At 39.2% G+C, this 25,594-nt stretch overlaps 2 protein-coding genes across 4 annotated transcripts in view; one reads left to right on the top strand and one right to left on the bottom strand.

The window, feature by feature from the left end:
• orc6 (origin recognition complex subunit 6) overlaps positions 1–4,854 on the top strand; it is an 83,560-nt gene extending 78,706 nt beyond the window's left edge. Inside the window, exons 8-9 of one of the 3 annotated variants that reach the window (XR_010000576.1) lie at positions 715–2,023; positions 3,154–4,854. The gene's annotated coding sequence lies outside the window, so the exon portion shown is untranslated. Of the gene's footprint in view, positions 1–714; positions 3,110–3,153 lie in introns of those variants that run through there. The other 2 variants (XR_010000575.1, XM_062961735.1) reach the window with 2 other exon arrangements.
• cunh16orf87 (chromosome unknown C16orf87 homolog) lies at positions 2,560–22,004 on the bottom strand. The gene is made up of 4 exons (XM_062961737.1): positions 21,800–22,004; positions 6,837–6,933; positions 4,849–5,031; positions 2,560–3,147 (listed from the first exon to the last, which is right to left on the bottom strand). The coding sequence occupies exons 1-4, from the start codon at positions 21,863–21,865 to the stop codon at positions 3,029–3,031; spliced, it is 465 nt and encodes a 154-aa protein (XP_062817807.1). The 5' UTR covers positions 21,866–22,004; the 3' UTR covers positions 2,560–3,028.
• Between the last annotated feature and the right edge of the window lie 3,590 nt (positions 22,005–25,594).

The following is a 25,594-nucleotide window of genomic DNA, read 5'->3' as shown; positions in this document are numbered from 1 at the left end:
GAGTATAATGGGAAGAAAGGAAGAAGAAAGAAAAGAAAAAGAAGGGGAAGAAAGGAAAAGAGAAGGAAAAGAGAGGGAAGGAAGAAAGGAACGAGGAAAAGGTATGAGGGAGGGAAGGAAAGAAAGAGAAAGAAGAGATTAAAGCAGGACAACACCTGTGCAACACCAGGTTTATTCTAGTCAATATTTTCTAACAGGAGCCCCCGATGGTGCAGTGGATTAAATCCTTGTGCCAGCAGGACTGCTGACTAGAAGGTTGGGTGGCTGACCTGAAGGTTGCCACTTTGAATCTGGGGAGAACGCAGATGAGTTCTGTCAGCTCCAGTTCCCCATACAGGGACATGAGAGAAGCCTCCCACATGGCTGGTAAACCATCAAAAACATCCAGGCGTTTCCTGGGCAACATCCTTGCAGTTGGCCAATTCTCTCACACCAGAAGCAACTTGCAGTTTCTCAAGCCACTCCTGATACGAAAAAAATATTTTCTAACAGAGGTTAAGTTAAGGGAACAATTAAATCAAACATACCATTACTGTAACAATCTCTTTCCCATCCCAAGGCCACTGTGCCATGCTGGCATTTTGAGGTGAACTCCCAGTTATCTTCACAGCCTTGTTTCCTATCTATGTTTATCATAACAAGTGCAAACTCACTTATGTTTTTGCCTATTTTTTTTATCTTGCCACAATTGTGCATTTTTTTATTTGTTTATAGCATTTATACCCCCACCCTTCTCACCCATGGAACCATGAAAGACCAGGATTGAAGTGGAAGAATATTACCCCACAGGGAAGAACAGTGATACTGAATGAATTATTATTTTCCCATCAATGATCCAATAATGAATCAAGCACAATGAGACTACGGAACTGCCATAACACCATCAACAGATAAGGTAAAGGTTTCCCCTGACATTAAGTCCAGTCGTGTCAGACTCTGGGGGTTGGTGCTCATCTCTATTTCTAAGCCGAAGAGCCGACGTTGTCCGTAGACACCTCCAAGGTCATGTGGCCAGCATGACTGCATGGAGCGCCGTTACCTTCCCGCTGGAGCAGTACCTATTGATCTACTCACATTTGCATGTTTTCAAACTGCTAGGTTGGCAGAAGCTGGGGCTAACAGCAGGCACTCATTCCGCTTCCTGGAGTCAAACCTGTGACCTTTTGGTCCACAAGTTCAGCAGCTCAGCGCTTTAACACACTGTGCCATCTGCCATAATTGTGCTATGACAGCTTTGGGCGATAAAATTCCTTGGTTTGCTTTTTTCTCAGATTCTACATCCACATCTTGAAAATTCTTCCCAGAAAAGCAGCCATCATTGAATGGGCAGTTTTGACTTTCAGGGACTAAGTCACAGACAAAGCCAATATTTTTGATGTACTCTGCGTGTGTGCATGCAACTTCAAGTCACCTGCTGACTTCTGGTGAATTTCCCAGGGTTTTCTTTGGAGAGGAATAAAAACTGAGAGCACACTGGCCACTTCTTTCCTCTGAAATGTTGACTTTAGTACCTGGCCATCTCCCATTGAAGTGTTTTCTTAGCCTGGCCTGGCCCTGCTTGGCTTCCAAGATCAGACAGGACCTGGTTGGTGCCTTTACGGGATTTAGGTCTCTTTCAGGATTATATATATCCTCCCAGATGATTCAATCCAAGTGTTTCAAATAAGTGTGCTTGCAATATTAAGTATAGGCAGCAGGTGGCCATCAACTCAGGCTGAATTGTTGAAGGAACTGTCATTCCCTGCTGTGCTACCATATTTTATACTATCTCTTCTCATGTATTAAGAGTAAATTAAGTTGGACAATTTTTGTTCCTGGGTTATAAATCTCATTTCCTAATTGGTTCTATCATAAGAGCAAGGAAAAAGTTTATTAAACTACAAAAACTTTGCTTTTGCAGGACATCTGCAGTATATTTTGCTCTAGTTTTTCAATGAATATCTCATCGAGTCTCAACCAGTTCATCCTAGTTTGTGGCAGCCACAAAAAATGAAGTTTCTGAAGCATAACAACTTCTTTCAAAGTAAGTACTGCACAATTAAACAGGAAATAACACTTTCAAACCAGGAATGGAACATTTTTCAAATTTTGATACATAGTGCTATGTGTGCTGTTCTTTATGTGCCACATTTTGGTGAATCAGGAGTTTGGCACCTCCTGCCAGTCATTTATCTCTGTTTTAACCATGTTGTACCCACCTCAAGCTGCAAAGAGAGGTGGGTAATGCTATTATTATTATTATTATTATTATTATTATTATTATTATTATTATTATTATTATTAAATGAGGAAAGCATTCCACAATCAACATGGCACGATAAATTACTTTCCCAACTTTGCCTCATCTGAAGGCTGACTGAAAATGTAGATCACATTTTCACTTATGTTTCAAGCGTTACACAGCAGCTGATACAATTCTTGTTTTTTTTTTAAAAAAAATCATTCATAATTTGCACACATTTCCTCCAAGATCTGGGTTTTGGGTGCAAACCTGCTACACACAAACTTTTTAAGCCAAACATTTTAAAAAATCAACTGTACTCCGTACCACTCAGCAGATTGTAATAAAATAACAGAATATTGATTTATTAAAAGGGTTAGCTGAACTATATACACAGGTAAGCTTCAACATAAGCTGAAAATCTGGAATCAATGCTGTGAAAGACATTTAAGTTAATTAAAATATTGCATTTCAATGGCAGAAACGTCAAAAGAAACAGTTCTTAAAAAAAAACTCTGCCAAGTTCTTCTAGAAGCGGTCTTTATAAGATGTTGCTTTTGAGCTTCTTCTCTCCCTCGCGGAAAGTGTTGGTCACTTTGCTTCCTGACCACAAACTGGAACGCCAAGTCCGCCGCCTCTCAAAACATCTCAAAACGATAGAGCAAGTGGGTCAGAGGAGCCAACAGGAAAAAACATATGGCCTCCTCTGATGCAGGCGACCCAACGGAACGGTCATGAGGCCGCCAAACGTCCCAAAGTCACCCCCTGAATTAAACAGCAAGGCATGCAAAAGTCCTGTCCCGGCAATCACAGGATAAGCCTCTGGTTGATAATTTTTCTGTTTATTTCTGCCAAGGCTACCGAAAATACAAATGCTTTTTCATCAGACAGGTTTGCATACATGTCTACTTCTTTTTCTTGTTTTTCTGCAGAAGGGGGAAAAAAGACAAACACAGCATGAACCAAGTACAGGCACTCCCAGAGTTACAAACATCCAACTTACAAATGACTTATAGTTAAGAGCAGGGCTGAGACAACAGGAAGTGAGAGAAATCTACCCCTTGAAAGGGAAATTCACTCTTGAAAAAATGATTATGGTGAAAAGTTGTCTCCATTGAAGCTTTCTCACCAATCCTTGTTTCCAAAACAAGCCATTTAAGGATGAAGCATGAGGATCTTGGACGAATGGAATTAATTATATATATATGTTTTTAAGGTTTTTATAATGTGTTTTAACAGTGTTATTAATGGATCTGTATGTATTGTTTTGTTTTTATGATTGCATTTTTGGGCATTAAATTTTGCCAATTTTTGTAAGCCGCCCTGAGTCCCCTCGGGTGAGAAGGGCGGGGTATAAATGCTGTAAATAAATACATCAAAAAAAATTTTTTGAAATCCAATGATCACAGGAACAGAAAGTGAGGGGAGTTCTTCCAAACAGGGGCACAGACAGCAAAACAAACACCACAGGAGTATTAGCCTACACAAAGCTGATATATATGTATGTGTTTATATATATATATATGGATATATATATATATGGATATATGGCTGGAGTTACACTTACAAATGTCCTTGTTCCAACTTATAAATTCAACCTAAGAACAAACCTACAAAGCCTATCTGGTTGGTAACTTGTGCATATTTCACTATTTTAATTGAAGGATTGTGCGAATGGGGACATATCTTTAATACAAGTTACATAATGCTTTATTATCTCATGATTTGAATCTATTACATTTCAAAAAGCCTTCTTGGATTATTATTATTATCATAATTATTTATAGCCCACTCAAAGAGGTTCCCATTAAAACCAATACAATGGCAACCTAAAATATACAAACGTTAAAATGAAATTAGAGATGAAGAATATTAAAAATAAACAACTAAAACCCTTAAAAGCAATTAGGCAATAGGGAGATGCAATGGATTGGAATGAAACAAGATAGATCTGGGTTCGTTCAGCATAGTTAGGATGTCTTCCTACAAAGCTAACAGAACTAAAGGGTACCATGATATACAGGAGAAAGTACATTATGCTATATTAGCACTGAACTGAAAATAGGCACCAAGCCTACAGAAGGATCGTACCCAGCTGTAATAATATTGTGCCTATTGACTGGTTAGATTTACCTGTACACTAATAGCAGGGCCGTAGCCAGAAAAAAATTTCGGGTTTTGAAAATTTCGGGGGGGGGGGGGGGGTTGAACCCCTAGCACATACCCCTCCTCGCTACAAACCTGTCAATATCTGCTTGAGATAGTGCCTGGAGGGACTCTTAATGTTTTGCATCTCATAGACTTAGCATGGGGATTTGGTTAACCAGTTAAAATTCATGAGTAAACGAGATTTTTTTTATAACTTGAAAAATTTCGGGGGGGGGGGGTTGAACCCCTAAAGCCCCCCCCCCTCGCTACAGGCCTGACTAATAGGGTAATTTGTAGGAATTTTATAGCTCCTCCAGGGCAATTCTATCCTAACTTCCAGGGGAAGTTGTTCATTTCAATAAGATTCGCTATTGTCCCCAGTTTCCTGTTTCCACCATAAATTCAGGAACGTATCATTTATAGAAATGGGGGTCAAACTGTATGTTAAACCCAACAAGGAATGTCTCTGTTTCTCATACCTCTTTCATCTTCGTGCTTTTTCGCTGTGGCAGTCTTTGGCCTCCCTCTTCCTCTTCTACTGTGATCTGAATGGCTGTTAGACCGGGATCTTCTTCGATTTTCTAAGTCTTTATTTACCACGGAATTTATCCTCTCCCTTCTGACCCTTTCTGTCCGTCTTCTCTTAGCCTCGTTTCTGATTTCTGTTTGAAAACATCGCTATTGTTATTATCATGCAACAAATTTTAAATGCTCTAGCTTGGAAATTTTTCTTTATTTTTATGGCGCCCCACAGCCTTCCCAATCTGTTTTAGTATCATAAACGTCATAGTAATAACGAAAGAAAAAAGACTGAACTAAACACAAATGCAACACGTTGATTGTTGAGAAAAGCAACAATTTATGTTAAAATCTTTTTTTCTGCAATTTGTGAAAAGGCTTCGCAAAATATCGCTACACTGGTCATTCATTATTTATAAACTGATATTGTGTTATAGTATTTTACTTTGAAACAGTTTCTATGTTTCAAAGTGTTTCTGAAATGCTGGTAACAACAGTAATTGTTGCATCAGATCTTTTATTCTGCTGCAGTAACTTCTCAGCTCTCTTGGGGCTTGTTAGTACACAAAATGTTAAGATGTAAACATTAAATTAGAAATGTTTCTGTTTTCCTTTAAATTTAAAGCATACGCATTTTCAACGTTGATACAACAAAATAAACCAACTCCTACAAAACAAAAAATTCATGCAACATCCAGGATAACAACTGTAAAATACATTTGGACCACAAAGGCTCCCACATGCATTGATGGATCTAGACCAGACTGGCTAAACATAACCTCCATTGTGTTGTTGAAGGCTTTCATGGCCAGAATCACTGGGTTGCTGAGAGTTTTCCAGGGCGTATGACTATGTTCCAGAAGCTTTATCTCCTGGAGTTTCGCCCACATCTATGGCAGGCATCCTGAGAGGTTGTGAGGTCGGTTGGAAACTAGGCAACTGGGGTTAACATATCTGTAGAATGTCCAGGGTGGGAGAAAGAACTGTTTGAAGCAGGTGTGAATGTTTTAATTGGCCAGCTTGATTTGAATCTATTACATTGAATAGCTTTGCAGCTTCAAGATGTGGCTGCTTCTTGCCTGGGGGCATCCTTTGTTGGGAGGTGTTAGCTTACCCTGATTGATTGATTGATTGATTCATGTCTTGAATTTCCCCGTTTTCTGAGTGTTGTTCTTTATTTACTGTCCTGATTTTTGAGTTTTTTCCCCAAGCAGGAAGCAGCCAGGCTTTAAAGCTGCAAGGCCATTCAATGCTAATCAAAGTGACCAATGGCAACATTCACACTTGCATCAAACAGACAAGAGTTCTTTCTCCCACCCTGGGCATTCCACAGATATATAAACCCCACTTGCCTAGTTTCCACCAGACCTCACAACCTCTCAGGATGCCTGCCATAGACTGGAGTGAAACATTAGGAGAGAATGTTTCTGGAACATGGCCGTACAGCCCGGAAAACTCACATAACCTTCCTCATCCAATTTAAAATAATGGAGGAACTTGAACTAAAAACAACAACATCTTTTTTGCTCATAGCCAAGGGAAAGAAAAGGATCAAAGTAGAAGGAGGGAAAAGAAGGTGGACAGCAATCCTAATGACACCTGGGCAATGCCGGGCATGTATGCTAGTAAACTTTAAAATTGCCAGAATATAACAAATCACGAAGTGTATAATTTCTGGTTAAAAAAAGACAGTGCAGGTAATAAACTGGTACTGTATTGAATAAATGAAGAGCATAATCTTAGGAAGGTATGCCTGAGCTATAGAGGAAATTCAACATTTTTTGAAATGAAAAGGTAATGACCAGAAGATGCCACATCAATATCAGTAAAAAAAGGGAACACTTGCCCCAATCCTCTTGGCAGGTTTTGAATTTATTTCATTTTAAAAGAAAAAAGGAATATTTTCAGCACATGAAAACTACAGAAAAGGCATCAAGTAGAACAATACCTGCAGTGGGCGGCAGCCTTTCCGAACGTTTAGCGTTCAAGAGTTTTCGACTAATAAATATATAACCACATGGACAAGATTTGCATGCAACAGGAACCTGAAAAAGATACCAGAAAAGGTAATTCATTTTAAAGGATCAATAAAGCTCTGTTTTAACAGGAAATGAAAAAGTAAACTAACGTCCAAAGAGGAAATTAAGAACTGAAGTTCAAGTCTAGAGAGATCACTTTATTTGGATTACAATACCCAGCAATCATGTTAGGTGACAGATTCTTGGAAACTGTAGTCCCCAAAGTAACTTTGCTCCACATGAGTCTAAATAAGCATCGAATCATGCAACTGAACTGCTTCTGGATTGGACTGCAAGTACAAAAGGCATATCTGGATGCTTCTCTCATGTGAGCAAATCCTCTCCAATCCAAATAAGAAGCAAATATAAAGCCAGCATGTAAAAGAGAAAGCCAAAGATGAATCTCTCCTGCTACATAGTGCTTCCTATATACTTTGTGTATTAGTGTCTTTGAGTCATCTCTCGACAAGCTCGGGAATTTCATAGGGTATACGTAGGCAAGGAATATATAAAGGCAGTGTTTTATTTGCATGAGCAATTAATCCAGGCACCCACACACAACGATGTAGGCAATGAACTATTTTAACATCTCATCTTCTATTTATGCCGATGGGTTGCTGATTGCTTTGAAAAATGCATATTAAGTTTCCAAGGCAATAATAATTTACCTGTGGGCAAACAACACTGAAATCACCGGAACAGACTCCTGAAAGAACATAAGCAAAATCGTGCTTTAAACTAGCTCTCCAGATATTGCTGGACTACAATTCCCATCAGACCTAGCCAACAGAGCCAGTGGTAAAGAATGCTGAGAGTTGTAGTCTGGCAACAACTGGACTGCTACATGGTTCATACCTCTGCAATAAATCATTTCTGTAACTCATATCAATTTAGGGGACATCTACATTGTAGAATGAGTGGTTTGACAGCACTTTTAGTGCCATGACTCCATGTTATAGGATCATGGAAGTTGTAGTTCAGTGAGACACCAACACTCTTTGGCAGAGAAGGCCTTATAAGACTTAGAAAACGATAGCTTCCATGATTCCATAACACTGAGCCATAGCAGTTAAAGTGGTATCAAACTGTGTTCATTCTACAGTATAATTCAATGTTTCCCAAACTCTAGTCTTCCAGATATTTTTGACTTCAACTCCCAGAAGCCTCAGCTGCTTTGGCCAATGATTAGGAATTCAACACCTGGAAACACTGGTTTGGGTGTACTGTACTCCTAATGCTATTTTAACGATAAACCATATAAGACAGAAGTATCCCTTTTGGTATGAACAACCAATGACTCAATAGAGCTATCTGCTGCCCAGTAACCATATCAATTGTTTCGAAAAACTTAGCATTGATTACATGTTCTAAATATAGAGCCATGAGTACATTTTATACCCATGTTGTTAGCTACCATAACATTTACTGAAGCAGTTGCAGATAGTCATTCATATATTTTTAATGCGAGATCGGAGTTACATTTGTGCAAAACAAGGTCCGGCTCATAAGCAAACGTTGCCAGAACAAATTCAATCCAGCATCTACATCCATTTAAGAGGAAAGACTCTTCTACTGTGCATCGCACCAAGTCATGACCGCTGCCAGAGGCAGGGCTGCATTTCCTGCGCATTTCCTTACACAGATGCCCATTTATGAACAGCCAGCCTTTGAACAGTGGAGGGTTCCTCTTCAAGTTCACAGTCCCTCTCTTGCCAAGATTTCATGTTATTATTCACAATGGAGCCCATTCACTGCTGGGCATCTGAAGGTGATTTAACTGGATGGATACCCCAGAGCAACTTGCCTTGATAATCCCATTCACATAATCTTCTGAATAGGGTCTTTTTTAAGCAATGGCATTAGGCCAAAACATTATTCACATGCAATTTGTTGGCTGCATTAGCTGAAGCACACACACACTACAGCCATTCCTCTAGAAACAAGTCAAATAGTAGAGCTTCCTTATCCAGTCAGGGTTTTGCAATAGCAACAAGGGACAGTTCAAATTCATATCATTCAGGGTTGATATTCAGGAAGTAGCTTTTTAAACAAATAACTTTTAAGCAAGAAAAAAAAATCAAAATAAAACATGCAAGCTTTATAGATGTGTAGTCACACTTGACTAATGAATGAATTCCACAGTTGATAAATGCCCCCGTTGTGAAAAGGTAATGAACAGGTCCCAATCTTTCTTTAAAATTCATCAAATATTTTTATTTCCATCTCCACTAATTCAGAGATCTTTACCAGCCATTCCTCTTGCATTGGGATAACTGGTCCCTTCCATTTCTGAACATACACAATTTTTTTAGTGGTTATCATGTATTGTAGCGGAGCCCCTAGTTATGCAGCGTATTAAAGTGCTGAGCTGCTGAACTTGTGGACCGAAAAGTCACAGGTTTGAATCCAGGGAGCAGAGTGAGCACCAGCTGTTAGCCCCAGCTTCTGCCAACCTAGAAGTTCAAAAACATGCAAATGTGAGTAGCTCAATAGGTACCGCTCTGGCGGGAAGGTAACGGCGCTCTATGCAGTCATGCCAGCCACATAACCTTGGAGGTGTCTACAGACAACACCGGCTCTTCGGCTTAGAAATGGAGGTGAGCACTACCCCCAGAGTTGGACATGACTGGACTTAATGTCAGGGAGAAACCTTTACTTATGTATTATAGCATAAGACGATAAGAAAATAACTATTAGTAAGACTGTGTTCTGCCTAAATACCAAATAAAAATATTGGCTCCACGAGTTTCTCTGGAAGATTAACACATTGTCCACATTAATACAATACATGGTGCAGATGTGGCTCCACACTTTACAATACAAAATAGGGGGCATATTGTTCAATCGCTATAGAAAGAAAAGCTTTCCAAACCTTAAATGGGGAGAATGAGGGAGATCTGTCAGTGGTATAAGTGGCTTCAATGTTTGTTGGTGACTCTTCCTCTGTAGACTTGGGTTTGAATCCCTACTCAGACATAGAAACTCACTGAGCAAATCACTCTTGAAGCTTCAGAGGAAGGAGCAAACCCCACCTGAAGAAATTCAGCCAGGAAAACATTGCAACAGGGATGCCGTAAGTCAGAAATGACTTGAAGTGATGCAGCAGCAACAAGCCAATCCTATAAAGAAGACGCTTTCTGGCACTCAAATAAGGGACACTTGGCATGCTTAAAATCCTGAGAATATTATGGTTGCACACAGGAAGGGGTGCACAAATCATCTGTAAATATTTTCAGATACAGGCTGTCCCCGAGTTACAGATATCCAACTTACAAACAACTCATAGTTAAGAAAGGAACTGAGACAACAGGAAGTGAGAGAAATCTATCCTTCGTAAGAGAAATCCACTCCTGGAAAGGTTATCATCATAGGGAAAAGGAGATTCCACTGAAACTTTCTCTCCAATCTTTGTTTGCACAACAAGCCAAATTTCTCAAAATCCAATTATCACAGGGACAGAAAGTGACATGGTATCTTCTGAACAGAGAGGGGCACAGACAGCAGAACAAACCCAACAGGGATGTTAGCCCAGAATCCAAAGCTGATAGATAAGATGGATAGGATAGGATAGGATAGGATAGGATAGGATAGGATAGGATAGGATAGGATAGGATAGGATAGGATAGGGATGAGAGGGATGAGAGGGATGAGAGGGATGAGAGGGATGAGAGCGATGAGATCGATGAGATCGATGAGATCGATGAGATCGATGAGATCGATGAGATCGATGAGATCGATGAGATCGATGAGATCGATAAGATCGATAAGATAGATAAGATAGATAAGATCGATAAGATAGATAAGATAGATAAGATAGATAAGATAGATAAGATAGATAAGATAGATAAGATAGATAAGATATTTGGCTGGAGTTACACTAAAAAATATTTCTGTTTGACTTGCATTCAAATTCAACATAAAAACAAACCTACAGAATTTCTCTTGTTTGTAACTTGGGGCCTGTCGGTAAACTACATACTTTAGATGTTGCACAGAGCTCCTATTTAGAAAGCGACCCATTCTGTTGCCCAAATCTATGCTTGCAGGCAAAAACCCATCATTCAAATAGAAATGCTGATTCTTAGTCAACAGTAATCTATGCTGTCATTTCCAGGAAAACATCCGCATTCAGCAACCCTTCTCGGCCACATCCCATGGTTTTAACTGCTTTTGATCACAGCCTCCTATGCCTTTATGTCTCCTATGAGGACTTCTGGCACCATGGGTCAGCCTTTCCCAGCTGCTTTCTTCAAAAATGTTTTGGACTTTGACTCCAACAATCTCCTCTGGAACATTTTACCAAGAAAATGGGAGCTTTCCCTTAACTCATATTACTTAATGTCCTTCTATGTGCTCTTGCACAAAAGCTATTACGATTTTCAAAGTCTCTATCTGTGAAGGAAAAAAATTGCTAAAATTACCTGTTGCTTCTTTGGAGAAAGAAATTAAGTAAGGAATTGCAGCCTAGATTTTTAATACATTCTCTCATTAAGCTGAACTTTACATTTGGGATTTGGGGTAGAATGTCAGGTATTTAAGTATGCATTTTAGTTAGAGCCACCTTGAGTCCCTATATGGGGAGAAAAACAGGATAAAATTAAATCAAATAAAAATAGACCCCAACAATTTTCTATCACAACTGCTATCAACAACTCCTTTAAAACCCTAGCAACACTCAGTTCCTACTGAAAGTTACCATAGAAAACAACTAAACCAAAACCTTTGGGAGCAAGGAAGAAACAGATAAACAAATCTCAAGCTCCTTAACATCACATTCATTTTACAACAAAAGCTCTCCCTTTTTTCTTTGTTGTTTCCTTTGGTCGACATCCAAGACCCCCAAAATTCAGTATTTAATTTGTTTTGCTCAGGAACACAATTTCATGCCCAGTTGAACTTGTCAGTATCAAGTAACAACAAGCACAGGTCACTAAACCCAACCTTTAGCACAGAGCTAAAAATAAAATTAACTCTAATGGTGCAATGAGAATTGTATTTATTCAAAAGGAAGTTCCCCTACTTCCAATAGGATTTGCTATTATTAAATAAGTCTTATAAACAGTATTATTTAAAATAATGTTTATTTCACTTTTAGTTGTACATAAAATATGGAGTTGCAGGGGAGAGGGGGGGTTATGAAAGGCAGGGGAAAGGTAAAAAGGGGGGGGGGAGGTTAAGGGAAAGGGCATAGGAGAAGGGGGGTAGTATTACTTCCGAGTCAACATCATTGGCACGATTACTGTTGTATATATTGTATATTCCTTCCTTCTTTATTCATTTATTCATTTAGTCCATCTTTAATTCAACATCATCTATCTGTGATGTTTCTTTTTCTTCTCTTATCCTATTTTAGTTTGTTTTACATATTCTTCTAGTCTGCTCCAGTCTGTTATAAACAGTATTACATTCATCATTGTATAGATCAGTGGGAGAAATCCAGTCAGATCCCCAACACAGGAATCTAATAATTGAGAATGTAACACCATAACCAACTATTCATATTAAGACAAATACTTAAAAGATGTGATTGCATGCAGTCTTAGATGCAAACAGGGCCTTGGATCCATTTCAAGCTCATTTCACATCTGGTTTTCAAACAATAACAGCTTATCTGTTTAACGTGTATTTTAAACATATTGTACATAAAGCGTGTTTAGACTTGGAAGAAAAAAGTGTGAAAATGGGAGGAAGGGACACCAAAAATTTCAGATATGCAAATGGTATCATGCCACCAACACGGAATAGTAAAGACTTAGAAAGATTACTGAGGAAAGTCAAGGAAGAAAGTGCAAGGGCAGGTTTACAGCCTACCCAGCCAGTTTTAATCATAGATTTTTAACTTGTGTCATATGTTTTATCTTTTTTCTGTGAATTTTAATATGTATTTTGTAGAAATATGTTTTAATATGTGTAATTTGTAGAGCCATGAGAAGAGGCGGGTAAGAAATAAAATCATTATTATTACAGTTGAAATTTTTTTTAAAAAAATAATTATTGCAGAGGATTTACATCACATTCAAGCTGATGATGAAGAGTTTGAAATAGGTCAAGAATTTCCATACTTTGTCTCAGTCATTAATCAGAATGGAAACAGCAGTCAAGAAATCAGAAGAAAATGAGCAATTTGAAGAGCAGCCACGAGGGAACTCGTCAAGATCCTGAAATGTTAAGATATATAACTGAAATTAGGATGTATGGTTGTGAATGCTGGTTAGGAAGAATATCAACACATTTAAAATGTGGTGGTGAAAAGTTCTACTGATACCATGAACGGCTACAAAAACAAATTAATAAATAACAAATATTACGAAGTCATATCGATATATTTGTTTGACCCGAGTCTCTGCACTCAAGACACTCTGGGCTTTGCCTACCCGACTATCTTTCTGCACAAAGACATGACACTAGGACTTGGTAGAGAGAAAAAGCAAAGTATAAGTAAGCATAATAATTGGTGGAGGAGCTTCAGTTTCAAAAAGGGAAGCAGGGAAAACACTGAAGTCTTCAGTGCGCAAGTTGTATCAAACAACACCCCCAGATTGCATTCCTGATCATTTTGCAAAAATGTAACCCTGTACAAGAATGCCTATGCACATAAAAATTAATGCAGTTTGACACCATTTTAACCATCATGGCTCAGTGCTATAGAATTCTGCAAGTTATAGGCCTCTAGTGCCCTTGATTCAACAGCATTGAGACATGGCAGTTAAAAGTGGTGTCAAACTAAATTAATTCTCCAGTGCAGATGCACCCCTGGACATCTGGATTGCATCTCTGCAAAATGATCAGGAATGCAATCTAGAGATGTTATTTGATACAACTTGGTTACTGAAGACTTCACTGGCATGGAAACTTAAAGAATACACATCACAGCTCCTTTGCAAAAAGACAAGCAGACTGTGTTAATCTCCTTTAACCCTTCTTATATTTTCTCAGTTTTAAAACTTGTGAGGATTCCACATCCGCTAAAATTGTTTCTACTGTGCTGTATAGATGGGTCAATTGATTACTATTATTTTGTGGCCCCTTTAAAAAAGCAATTGATACTCATAGTAAAACTACTGAACTTATGACAAGATTAGAAGGTATGTGTTTCTTGTTAGTTATCGTGACCTCAAAATAGAGGAAAAATAGAGGGAGGCAATACAGAAAATTTGAAAACAAAAAGTAAATATATGATTTATAAAATTGGAAAAATGCCCCCTTATAAACAAGACCACATCCCTTTCTACCGCCTTGAATAAATAAAGGCTTATATAAAGCTTTGGAAACAAAAAGGTAGGAAAGAAAATCTCACAGGCAACCAAATATTTACCTATTGACAGCCATGTCTTCCCAGAAAGTAAATGAATAAAACTGGTTTGTCTGGATTTACTGTATTACTATCTGGATTAACTGTATTGCCACATATTTAATGGAGCTGGGAGACAAGTTAAAAATAACTAGCTGACTAGCACACAATTAAAAAATAAAATAAAACTCAGTGATACATAGTATAGCAACCAACAAAATGATTATGAGAAGCAGAGGACAACAAAATTAAACTGGCTAACTGCTAAGCAGCTTGTGACATATCCTTCTGATCTACAGTGATGGCTTCAACCTTCTTTCCTCCATGTTCTGAACTCATGATGTGGTGGGAAGTTCACCGCCAGCATCTCACAGTGGGGTCACCTTTTTTCCTGCACTTTTGCACTTTCACTGATCTAGATCCATCATCCTTTCTCCTTTAGCCTCCTTCAAGATTTCCGCTCCTCTGTGACCTTTAACAAGTAAGGTCGCTCCCAAAGAAGATCAATGCATACTAGCCCCTCTTCCATTAATGTCAGTTCTCCAACAGCTATTAAGTCAACTGGGTTTTATTTTCTTTTGGAGCTCTGACAAAGAGGCATGTCAGCACTATTTGGGGGTCATATTTTTGCTTTTGTGCCTGCCTCCTGCCTGTATTGGCCTCCTGAGCTAATGCTTTTGCAATGATCTGATTGGAAAACCTGGGATGGGGAAATATAATACGGAAAACACCATACACATGATATTTATCAATGGCTATATAAACAAGCATTGGGGGGGGGGGATCATCCATAATAGGGCAAAACCTTTATGAGGACCAACCCAAATAAACAGAGAAAACTTTCAAGTTCTCCAGATGGTCACTGTCTTTGCTCTCTATACTTACAAAATATCTTGTGAACTTTATACTGCATTAAAAAAGTTTTAGGGCTTTCTTTGGAAAGTGGGTGAGCTGAATTTGCAAAGTGCAAGATTCAAAATTTAACTAGCATCAACAATTTCACAGAAATATTGCTTCCTTTCATTGGGTCATGAGGAAACATGGAAGCAAGATCTCACAACACCATTAAAATAGCTTTAATGATGCATTTCGGCCAAGCAAAGGAGAATTTCAAATGGTATGATGTATTTTTTTATATATAAATATTGCAATACCTACAAAACGAATAATGCCTTTTTATTTAGCGTCCACTTCTGTACTTCCTTATTTATTCAATAAACAATATAAACAGAAAAGATGTATTTTCTTTCTAGACTTTTTCCTGTTCCAAAAAATGTCAGGACCAGACAAGGCGAGGCCTTGAACACACACAATTCAAGAGTCTGCAGACTCTGTGTGCATTTATGTGCCTTTAAGTCACCTGTCAACTTATAGCAAATTTCACAGGGTTTTCTTAGGCAAGGAACACTCAGAGGCGGTTTGGTCAGTTCTTTCCTCTGAAATGTAGTCTATAGCTCATGCATGGGCAAACTTTGGCCCTCCAGGTGTTTTGGACTTCAACTCCCATAACTCCTTATAGAAAGGTACTGCTCTTGTCTAAATCTCAGCAAGAATGGACCTGAGTTAATATTAATTCCTATAGGAATTGTGTGAGTTGAAGTTCAAAAGACCAGGAGGGTCAAAGTTTGCCGGTGCCTGCTATGGACAGTACATGGTATTCATTAGTCGCCTTCCACCCAAATACTAGCCAAGCTTTCAACTGCTTAGTTATTCTGCTGTTATATCCTAGTAAAAATGCATTCAAGCAACTTTACGATCCAGTCATTTCCGCTACCATACCCTTTTCCAGCACATTTTATTTTATGCAAACTTGCCTGATGAATGGACTCCGAAGTCTTAAGAGCTTGCACAAAATGCTCTGAGATCATTTTTAAAACTTTGAGGAGGAACGGCTGAACAAAGCTATTGGAAAAGCAATCAAACGGTAGTGGTTTGGACAAATCTCCACCCAGTCATGAAAACCTACTGGCTCGCCACAAGACAAATCACATACTCTGTTTTTAAAAAGGTAATGATAGACTTCCTCTGAATTAGTGTACTGACTTGTATCTAATGCACCATCGAATCTAATGTGCACCTCCATTTTCAAAACCCTGAGATAAAAAAAATGCTTCCTAATGTTATGCACAGCAGCAAAAAGTGCCCTCTTTGTAAGTTGGCTGCCTGCTTATAATTCCATGGAAAATAAAACCTTGGATTGCATCTATGCTGTAGAATGAATGCACTTTAATTGCCTGGGTTCGATGCTATGGAGTCCTGTGGACTGTAGTTCTTCAAGGTCTTGAGCCTTCTCTGCCCAAAAATGTTGATGCCTCAGCAAACTACAAATCTCAGGATTGCATAGCAGTGAGCCATGGCAATTAAATTTAAGGTGGTGTCCCTTCAGTTGCTCCTGAAGCACCTTCCCCTTTTGCTTTGGCTCAGCTTTAAGATTACCGTATTACATGAATTTAGTGCACATCCTAATTTTTGGGAAGGCAATTTAGCCAAAAAGGGTGTGCATTAGATTCGGGTACATGGGATGTTATCATGAGAATCTTATGACAAGAAGATCACCATACGTCAGGGTGTATCTGAAGAACAATAAATAAAAATATTACAATGCAGGTTTTTGATTCTGTCTTAAAACAGAGGGCATAAAGAAAATTTAAGCCTGGAATCCAGGCCAGCCATTATTCTTGCTTTTTGTAAGAACAGAACAACAAAGATCATGTAACACAGAATATTTGGGATCCAGCTTAGTGTGTGTTCCACAAAATTAATAATTGTATTGTTTTCTCTAAAAATAATGTTCAGCATTGCTAGTGGAGCATGGAAAACACAAAGAACATAGACTTCATAGGCGTATTCCAACATAAATTGAAAACATTCTCATTGTGTCTTAAGGCAGTTATTTAGCATTCTAGAGTGAGGACATTTTAGTGTTCTTGAAACAGAGCTCCTTCGCTCCCATGCCTTTGATAAAATGTGGTATCTACAAATATTTTTTAAAATTACAACTGTGAAATGAATCAGAAGCAAGTTGGCATGGTGGCTTTCTCAAAGCGAAACATCAGAAGCCGTTAGAAAATAAATTCCCCCACCCTGCAGTTTCCAGTTCTTCACAGCTGTGTGCCAGTAAATTGTATAAGGAAAATAAATTATTTCTCAGTATAGCTCACCAGCTCTTTTGAAGCCTGCAGGCAGGCAGCATACAGCTATGGCTGCAGATATTTAAATGTTCACAAATCCCTTGAAAAAATATGAGTATCCTAGAAGGCATGTGTAGAGAAACTGAGGATACAGCAATAAGTAATGCATACAATTCAGTTTAAGTCAGCCCCTTCTTGTGCATTAAGAACAGATGACAGAAAAGGATTATTTTCAAAGATGGAAAATGGGAGGAAGCTGGCCCAGTTTCATAAAGCGAAGGAGCAGGAAAAGGACATGAGACACAGTTCCAAGACCCAGCATTTAAGAAAAAAACAGCTGGTTTTGATGGATAAAATAAATTTGTGAGCCGATTCTCAGGAGGAAAGTGAAACCAGACCTTATAGGGCCACGAGAAACCACATCACCCAGTGTGGCTGTGCTCTCTTGCAACAACTTTTCCATGCGAATGAATTGCCATTCATTTAACAGGAAGATTGCTTTCTTGGGAGGAAATGCAGAACAGCTGAACGTTGCAACATACAAATGTCACAACTAAGCACAGCCCCACACTTCCCATGGAAAATATGCTTTATATCCACAAAATGTGGTTAACAAATAAGAGCACACACATTTCAGAAATGTGGCCAACATACAGACACATAACACACACAGAAGACTCTCAGTTAACCAGAAATTCAGCAATCAGATCAATTAAAAAATCAAATAAATAATACTTCAAGTAATAATAATAAAACAATTTTAATAGTAACTCTCAAGCAACCAGAAACTATCTAGCATCTAGCAATTCCCATGAGTGCCAGTTAAGTCTATTTTGTGTGTACGTGAATAGATGTGTGTGTGTGTGTGGGCATGTATCTATGCACACACACACATTATGATCTAAGTATGGGTGCATACACACACACACATATTTCAGTGAATGCATGTTTCATCAGTGTATTGCATATTGTTATACGTAAACACATTAGCCACAAAATGCTAAAAGCAGCAAAGATGTCTAAGCACACATCCAGACATGCCAATAGGAATCAACACAAAGTACTGCACATGCCTTTAAAACCAATAAAATTATACTGACTCAAACAGTCAATTCACAAAAGACATGGCAATAAAAAAATTGAATATTGCAATTCCCCCATTTATGGCAATTAGACTTCGAGTGCATCTACACAGAATGAATATAGTTTGACACTTCTTCAACTGCCTGGCTCATTTCCATGCAGTCAAGGGAGCTGTAGTTTTAGAAGACTTTTAACCTTCTTTGCCAAAGAGTGCTGATGGCAAATATAGATACACACACACACAATAAACACTTCTACATTAAATTCAACCTTTTAATATTAAGTACTATATATGTGTATAAATTCTCTCAACTTCTTATATGCAGTATATATATAGAGAGAGAATTTGCATTGCTTTTTCTGTGGTTCCTTCTACATCGCCATATAAAATCCAGATTATCTGCTTTGAGCTGGATTATATGGCAGGGTAGACTCATAGAATCCAGTTCAAAGCACATAATGTGATTATGTGCTTTGATAATCTGGATTGTATGAAAGTAGAGGGGCCTGAGTATATATCTGGGACTATATACTATAGTATATACTATATAGTACATACTATAGTCTATAGACCCAGAAATATGCACAGAAAGAGTGATGCAAATTCTTAATCAGTTGAAAAGCTCATGCTCTAATTCTGGACCTGTCACCATCTCTCACATGCTCATCATTTGCTGTGAAATGCAATGGGGAAAATTATGTGCATCACCCACTTTCTTCAAAGGCAACAGAAAGGACAGAAATGGGATAAAATCAATGAAAGACTAGGGCAGCAGCACAGTACCATCTGTGTTCCCACATGTATTTTTATCTTTTTTTAAAAAGAAAGCGAACCATGGGGCCTCGACCTTCCAAATTCTGAAAAGCAGTTTTAAACAGAAAACTACAAACAAGATTAAGAGAGAGAAAAGGCAACTGGCGAGGCGAAGGACAACCTCACATTAGAGCACAACATGTGGGAGTAACAAGAGGGAGAAAGATCACGCTGCTGCGTTCTTTTGGCAACATACAAAACGTACATTTATTTTTAGTTCTCTTAAAATTTGGGGAGCATACGGCTTGTTGAGTGAGTCAGACCTCTTTATCTGTCAGAATGGAAAAACAAGTTTATTGGCAGATAGATATATAATACAGGACTTTAAACAAAATGCAAGCCTTCAGGAAGTCAATTGGGTAAGCAACCTGCAGTATTAATACCAAAACATTTTTCCTAAATCTCAGGTCCCATCTACACTGCCATAGAACCCAGTTTCTGATCCCTTATATGGCAGTGTAGATCCAGCCTCAGCTAATCAGAAATGAGGACTGATAGGTGCTGGATAAATGCAGCTTGTGGTTGCTTAATAAAATAGACATAGTGAATACATATCTTATGCTATACCATTTCAATATGACTGTATTGCATATTGAAATACAGTAATTAACACCAAATTGAGACAACATCACTTTGTGTAACACTGTATTATTTATTTTTTTGCTTGAGAGTCCCAGTTGCTTGAGTTCGGGTTAACTGAGGGTCCTTCTACATTTACATATAAAATCCACATTATCTGATTTGAACTGGATTATATGGCAGTGTAGCCTCATATAATCCAGCTCAAAGCAGATAAGCAGAAAGCAGAATTAGTATTTGCTTTGATAATCTGGATTATATGGCAGTGTGAAAGGGGCTTGAGAGACTGCTGTAGATTTTCTGCTTTTCAGTATTATTTTTACTATGAGTGAGAATTTAAATCAGTCCAAAATTATCTCGGTCCATAGAAACCTGGAGCGCTTCTGCTATCTTCTCACTTTCTCAGCACAAAAAAACATGCTGGATGATCTATAAATCATCAGCATTATCATTAATATCGTGCTTTATCTCTAAAAAGCAAATCTAAAAACCAATATAATATAGCATTTAAAACCTAGAAAACAGGCAAAACCCCAATTAAAAACAAATAAAGATGGGACACCATTAGCAATCTACAAACATTTTCACATTCAATGTGTTATCAAAGGAATTCATGGCTGGAATCACTGGGTTGCTGTGAGTTTTCCGGGGCGCGTGGCCATATTCCAGGAGCATTCTATCCTGATGTTTCACCCACATCTATGGCAGCCATCCTCAGAGGATGTGAGGCCTATTGGAAACCAGGCAAGTGGGGTTTATATATCTGTGGAAAGTCCAGAGTGGGAGAAAGAACTTTTGTCTGCCTGAGGTAAGTGTGAATGTTGCAATTGTCCAGCTTGATTAGCATTGAATAGCTGTGCAGTGTCAAAGCTTGGCTGCTTCCTGTCTTGGGGAAATTCTTTGTTGAGAGATATTAGCTGGCCCTGATTGTTTGTCTGGAATTCCCCTGTCTTCCGAATGTTGTTCTTTATTTACTGTCCTGATTTTAGAGTTTTTTTTAAATACTGGTAGTCTGATTTTGGTCATTTTCATGGTTTTCTCCTTTTTATTGAAGTTGTCCACATGCTTGTGGATTTCAATGGCCTCTCTGTATAGTCTGGTCCAGCATTTCTGTGTTCTCCAATAATATGCTGTGTCCAGGTTGATTCATCAAGTGCTCTGCTATGGCTAACTTCTCTGGATGAATTAGTCTGTAGTGCCTTTCATGTTCCTTGGGGGAATCCAACAAAAGACTCCCGCAAGGCAGGAAGCAGCCAGGCTTTAAAGCTACAAGGTTAATCAATGCTAATCAAGCTGGCCAATTGCAACAGTCACACTTGTCTCAGGAAAACAAGAGTTCTTTCTCCCACCCGGACATTATTCCACAGAAATATAAATGTATTTATTTATTTGCAACATTTGTATCCCGCCCTTCTCACCCCGAATGGGACTCAGGGCGGCTTACAAGTTATATGTACATACAATATATTATATTATTAGCATAACACAATATAAGCATTATATATTACTATATTGTACTATACCACTATACTGCAATATTATTTGTAATATTACATGTAATATATAATATACAATTATAATAGTGTATTATAATAGTAATAATATTGTATTACATTATAATATTATTATTAGTATTATTATATTATAAATCCCAGTTGCCTAGTTTCCAACAGACCTCACAACCTCTGAGGATGCCTGCCATAGATGTGGGTGAAACATCAGGAGAGACACGGTCATGCAGCCCAGAAAACTCACAGCAACCCGTTATGTTCACTTTCTCTTGCCAATAAACACAAAATGCAGCAAAATGCAATGTGTTTTAATATTTTCCCAGTGCATTTTAACCAATGTAGTTCCTTCCCATTCCCAGGTGAGCATGGCTGCCCTATATACCTGCAACACACCTAGATGGCTCACAAATATGCAAATTCGGTAGATAAAAGAGAGAGACCATAATTATGAATATGATGATTACTATTATTGAGTGTTTCTCACCTGCTGGTCACATTCTGGGCAGGACTTGGTGGCCATCTTCACTTTCTTGACCCGGCCTCCAGACATGCCGCTTGTCTTTTTGGCAGCTTCCTTTTGACTGAAAGAAGGAAAAGGGGGATAAAAATAATCAAGAAGCCCCGCCCACTTTCAAGAAGACGAAGCAGCCCTCGCGCCATGGGCAGCCAATAGGAATCGCTGGCTCTGGCTCGCGCAAAGGACTGGGCGCGCGCTCCCGGGCTGGAGTGCGCACGCGCACTGTTGCTGCTGCTTCTTCGCCTTCTTTCAAACGAGGAAACTGTCCCCCGCCCCAAACCACGCCCCCTTTTTGTCTCGACAAAAGAAAGGAGCGGGTAGAGGGCGGGGTTTAGAACGTGACGCAAGAGCTACTTCATTTTATGATTGGATGAATGGAGATGAAAGACAGCGAAAGGAGGAGGGCGGGAGCGGAGAGGCGTTACTTAAATGACGGTTGGAAGGGGGCGGGGCAAGTCCCTGAGGGAAAGCACAACAACAACAAAAAAGGCGGGAAAGACAGCAAACAGGAGAGGCAGCATCCAGTGCTTTGCTTTTCTACCTTTTTGGAAAGAATAAACAAATATATCATTTTTTCCTTTGTTCAGAATATATATTTATGTAACATTTGGATGGCACATGCATGCAACAGCAGTTCGGACACATCTTTTTTCTCCAGATTTGCCAGTAATTTGCCACAGTCTAAATACAGAATTCCCAGTCACCACTGGGGATGATAGACCTGTGTTGGCCCTGTACAGTCAGGTCTGACTTCTGTGGAATTTGGCCATTAGTAGCATGCTTGATTAGTGTTGAGTAGCAAAGCCAATCTGAAGGTACAATAGAGTCTTGCTTATCCAAGGTTCTAGATTATCCAAGCCATTTTTTGTAGTCAATGTTTTCAATATATCATGATATTTTGATGCTAAATTCGTAAATACAGTAATGACAACATAACATTACTGCGTATTGAACTACTTTTTCTGTCAAATTTGTTGTATAACATGCGTAATTTGTAAAATCCTAAACTAATTTGATGTTTAATAGGCTTTTCCTTAATCCCTCCTTATTATCCAAGATATTCGCTTATCCAACATTCTGCCGGCCCGTTTAGCTTGGATAAATGAGACTCTACTGTAATTGCAGAGGTAGCCAGGCTGTTGTTGTCTGGAGGCATCCTCTGTTTGGGAGGTGATCATTCTTGGTGATATGGGGATACTAAGTCACCTTGTCTGTCTTCTGAGAAATCTTTATAATGACCAAGTAGCAACAGTAAGAACAGACCATGGAATAACGTACTGGTTCAAGACTGGGAAAGGAGTACAGTAGGGCTGGATATTCTCACCCTAACTATTCAACTTGTACGGAGAACACATCATGCAACATGCGGGGCTTGACGAATCCAAGGCTGGAGTTAAAATTGCTGGAAGAAACATTAACAGATATGCAGATGATACCACTTTGAAAGCTGAAATTGAGGATGAGCTGAGAAGCCTTATAACCAAGTTGAAAGAAGAAAGCGCAAATACTGGGTTGCAGTTAAACATCAAGAAAACCAAGATTATGGCAACTTGATTGATTGATAACGGGCAAATAGAGGGAGAAAACGTGGAGGCAGTGACAGACTTTGTATTTCTAGGCACAAAGATCACTGCATATGCAGACTGCAGCCAGGAAATCAGAAGACGTTTCCTTCTTGGGAGGGGAGCAATGGCCAACCTTGATAAAATAGTGAAGAATAGAGACATCACACTGGCAACAAAGGTCCACATAGTGAAAGCAATGGTATTCCCCGGAGTAACCTATGGATGCGAGAGCTGGACCATAAGGAAGGCTGAGCGAAGGAAGATAGACGCTTTTGAACTGTGATGTTGGAGGAAAATCCTGAGAGTGTCTTGGATCGCAAGAAGATCCAACCAGTCCATCCTCCAGGAAATAATGTCCAGCTACTCACTGGAGGGAAGAGTATTAGAAGCAAAGATGAAGTACTTTGACCACATAATGAGAAGACAGAAGACCATGAAGAAGATAATGATGCTGGGGAAATGGAAGTCCAAGTCAACATGATGGAGATCCCACAAGTCCAAGCCAACGTGATGGAGATACCACAAGTCCAAGTCAACATGATGGAGATACCACAAGTCCAAGACAACGTGATGGAGATCCCACAAGTCCAAGTCAACGTGATGGAGATCCCACGTTGACCAAGCGCAAGATGGATGGATGGTATCCCTAAAGTGACTGGCTTGACCCTGAAGGAGCTGGGGTTGGCAATAGCTGACAGTGAGCTCTGCCGTAGGTTGATCCCTGAGGTCACAAAGAGTTGGAAGCGACTGAACAAATAAACAACAACAACAAAAAACTTTGAAGCAATAAGCCTTCCAGAATGACCCTGTTGACCTTTTGTCAACACTCCTTGATCTGGGAATTCCTATCACTGTTTTTCCTGGTCATCACCCATTTACAAAGGACTCAATTACCCATCATCTGTGACCCTTACCACAAACTGTGCCTCGGAATCGGACCACCTGTTCTTTGTACAACTGAATGGAGATGTGAAAAGACATTTATCCCCTGATATTTCAAGTTTCAAGGCAGAAAAAGTAGATGGAGGAGGCAAAATAATTGTTTACCCCAAGGTAGCATTCTTGCACTGACTTTATTTAACATCTTTACTAATGAGCAGCCACAACCACCACTCACAAAGTGCTTTATATATGCTAACAACCTTGGCCTAGCAACACAAGTAAAAGGCTTTGAAACAGTCAAAATCCAACTTACTAATGCTTTGAAAGATCTCTCCAGCTACATCAAAGATAACCACCTGAAGCCTAACCCTGCCAAGACACAAGTGTGTGCTTTCCACCTACGGAACTGTGAAGCCAACAGAAAACTGAAAGTTACCTGAGAAGGTCAAGAGCTCGAACACTGTTTCCATCCTAAATATCTTGATGTCACCTTAGATCAAACACTAACTTATAGGAAACACTGCATGAACACTAAGCACAAAGTAGCTGCACGCAATAACATCCTGCAGAAACTTGCTGGCAGCACATGGGGCGCAGACCCAAAATTAATAAGAACTTCAGCCCTGGCCTTGTCTTACTCGACTGCTGAATATGCCTGCCCTGTTTGGCACAAAGTCTGCCCATGCAAAGCAGGTGAACATAACATTGAACGAACATGCAGAATAATCACATGATGTCTCAAACCTACACCTGTTGACAAACCCTACAGGCTAGCTGCCATTGGCCCCTCTGATGTGTGACAGGAAGTTGTTGCTAACTGAAAGAAATAAGGTTGAACACTGTGAAAGCCACCTAGTGCATGGCTATCAGCCTCCCAGCAACAGATCCTATAATTCTATCACTCTGAACAATATGCCGCTTTGAAACACAATGGACACTGGTGCAGAGTCACCAGACCCATGTGTTTGGGGATCATAAAGACAATAATCACAGCAATAGAACTCATGGGATCTGAGGGACCCTAGTTCGTCCTGGAGTTGGGACACCCATTCAGAAAACTATGTCTTCTTTGTTTGAAATCATCTCATGGCCTCTTACCACCCAGAGGAAAAATGTTCTTACCATACATCATGGGAACCACTGATCACATAGGGAAGCTGATGAAGAAACATAACATATGAACAATCTACAGATCCGCTAAGAAAATACAACAAATGCTGTGTTCAGCAAAGACAAGAGGGACCCTCTAACTTTTGCAGGAGTCCACTATATACCATGCAGCTGTGGACAGGTCTACATACCAAATGCAGCATTG

This window comes from Anolis carolinensis, unplaced genomic scaffold (assembly GCF_035594765.1).
Source record: "Anolis carolinensis isolate JA03-04 unplaced genomic scaffold, rAnoCar3.1.pri scaffold_9, whole genome shotgun sequence".
NCBI lineage: Eukaryota > Metazoa > Chordata > Lepidosauria > Squamata > Dactyloidae > Anolis > Anolis carolinensis.
This window is presented reverse-complemented; position numbering and strand designations above follow the sequence as displayed.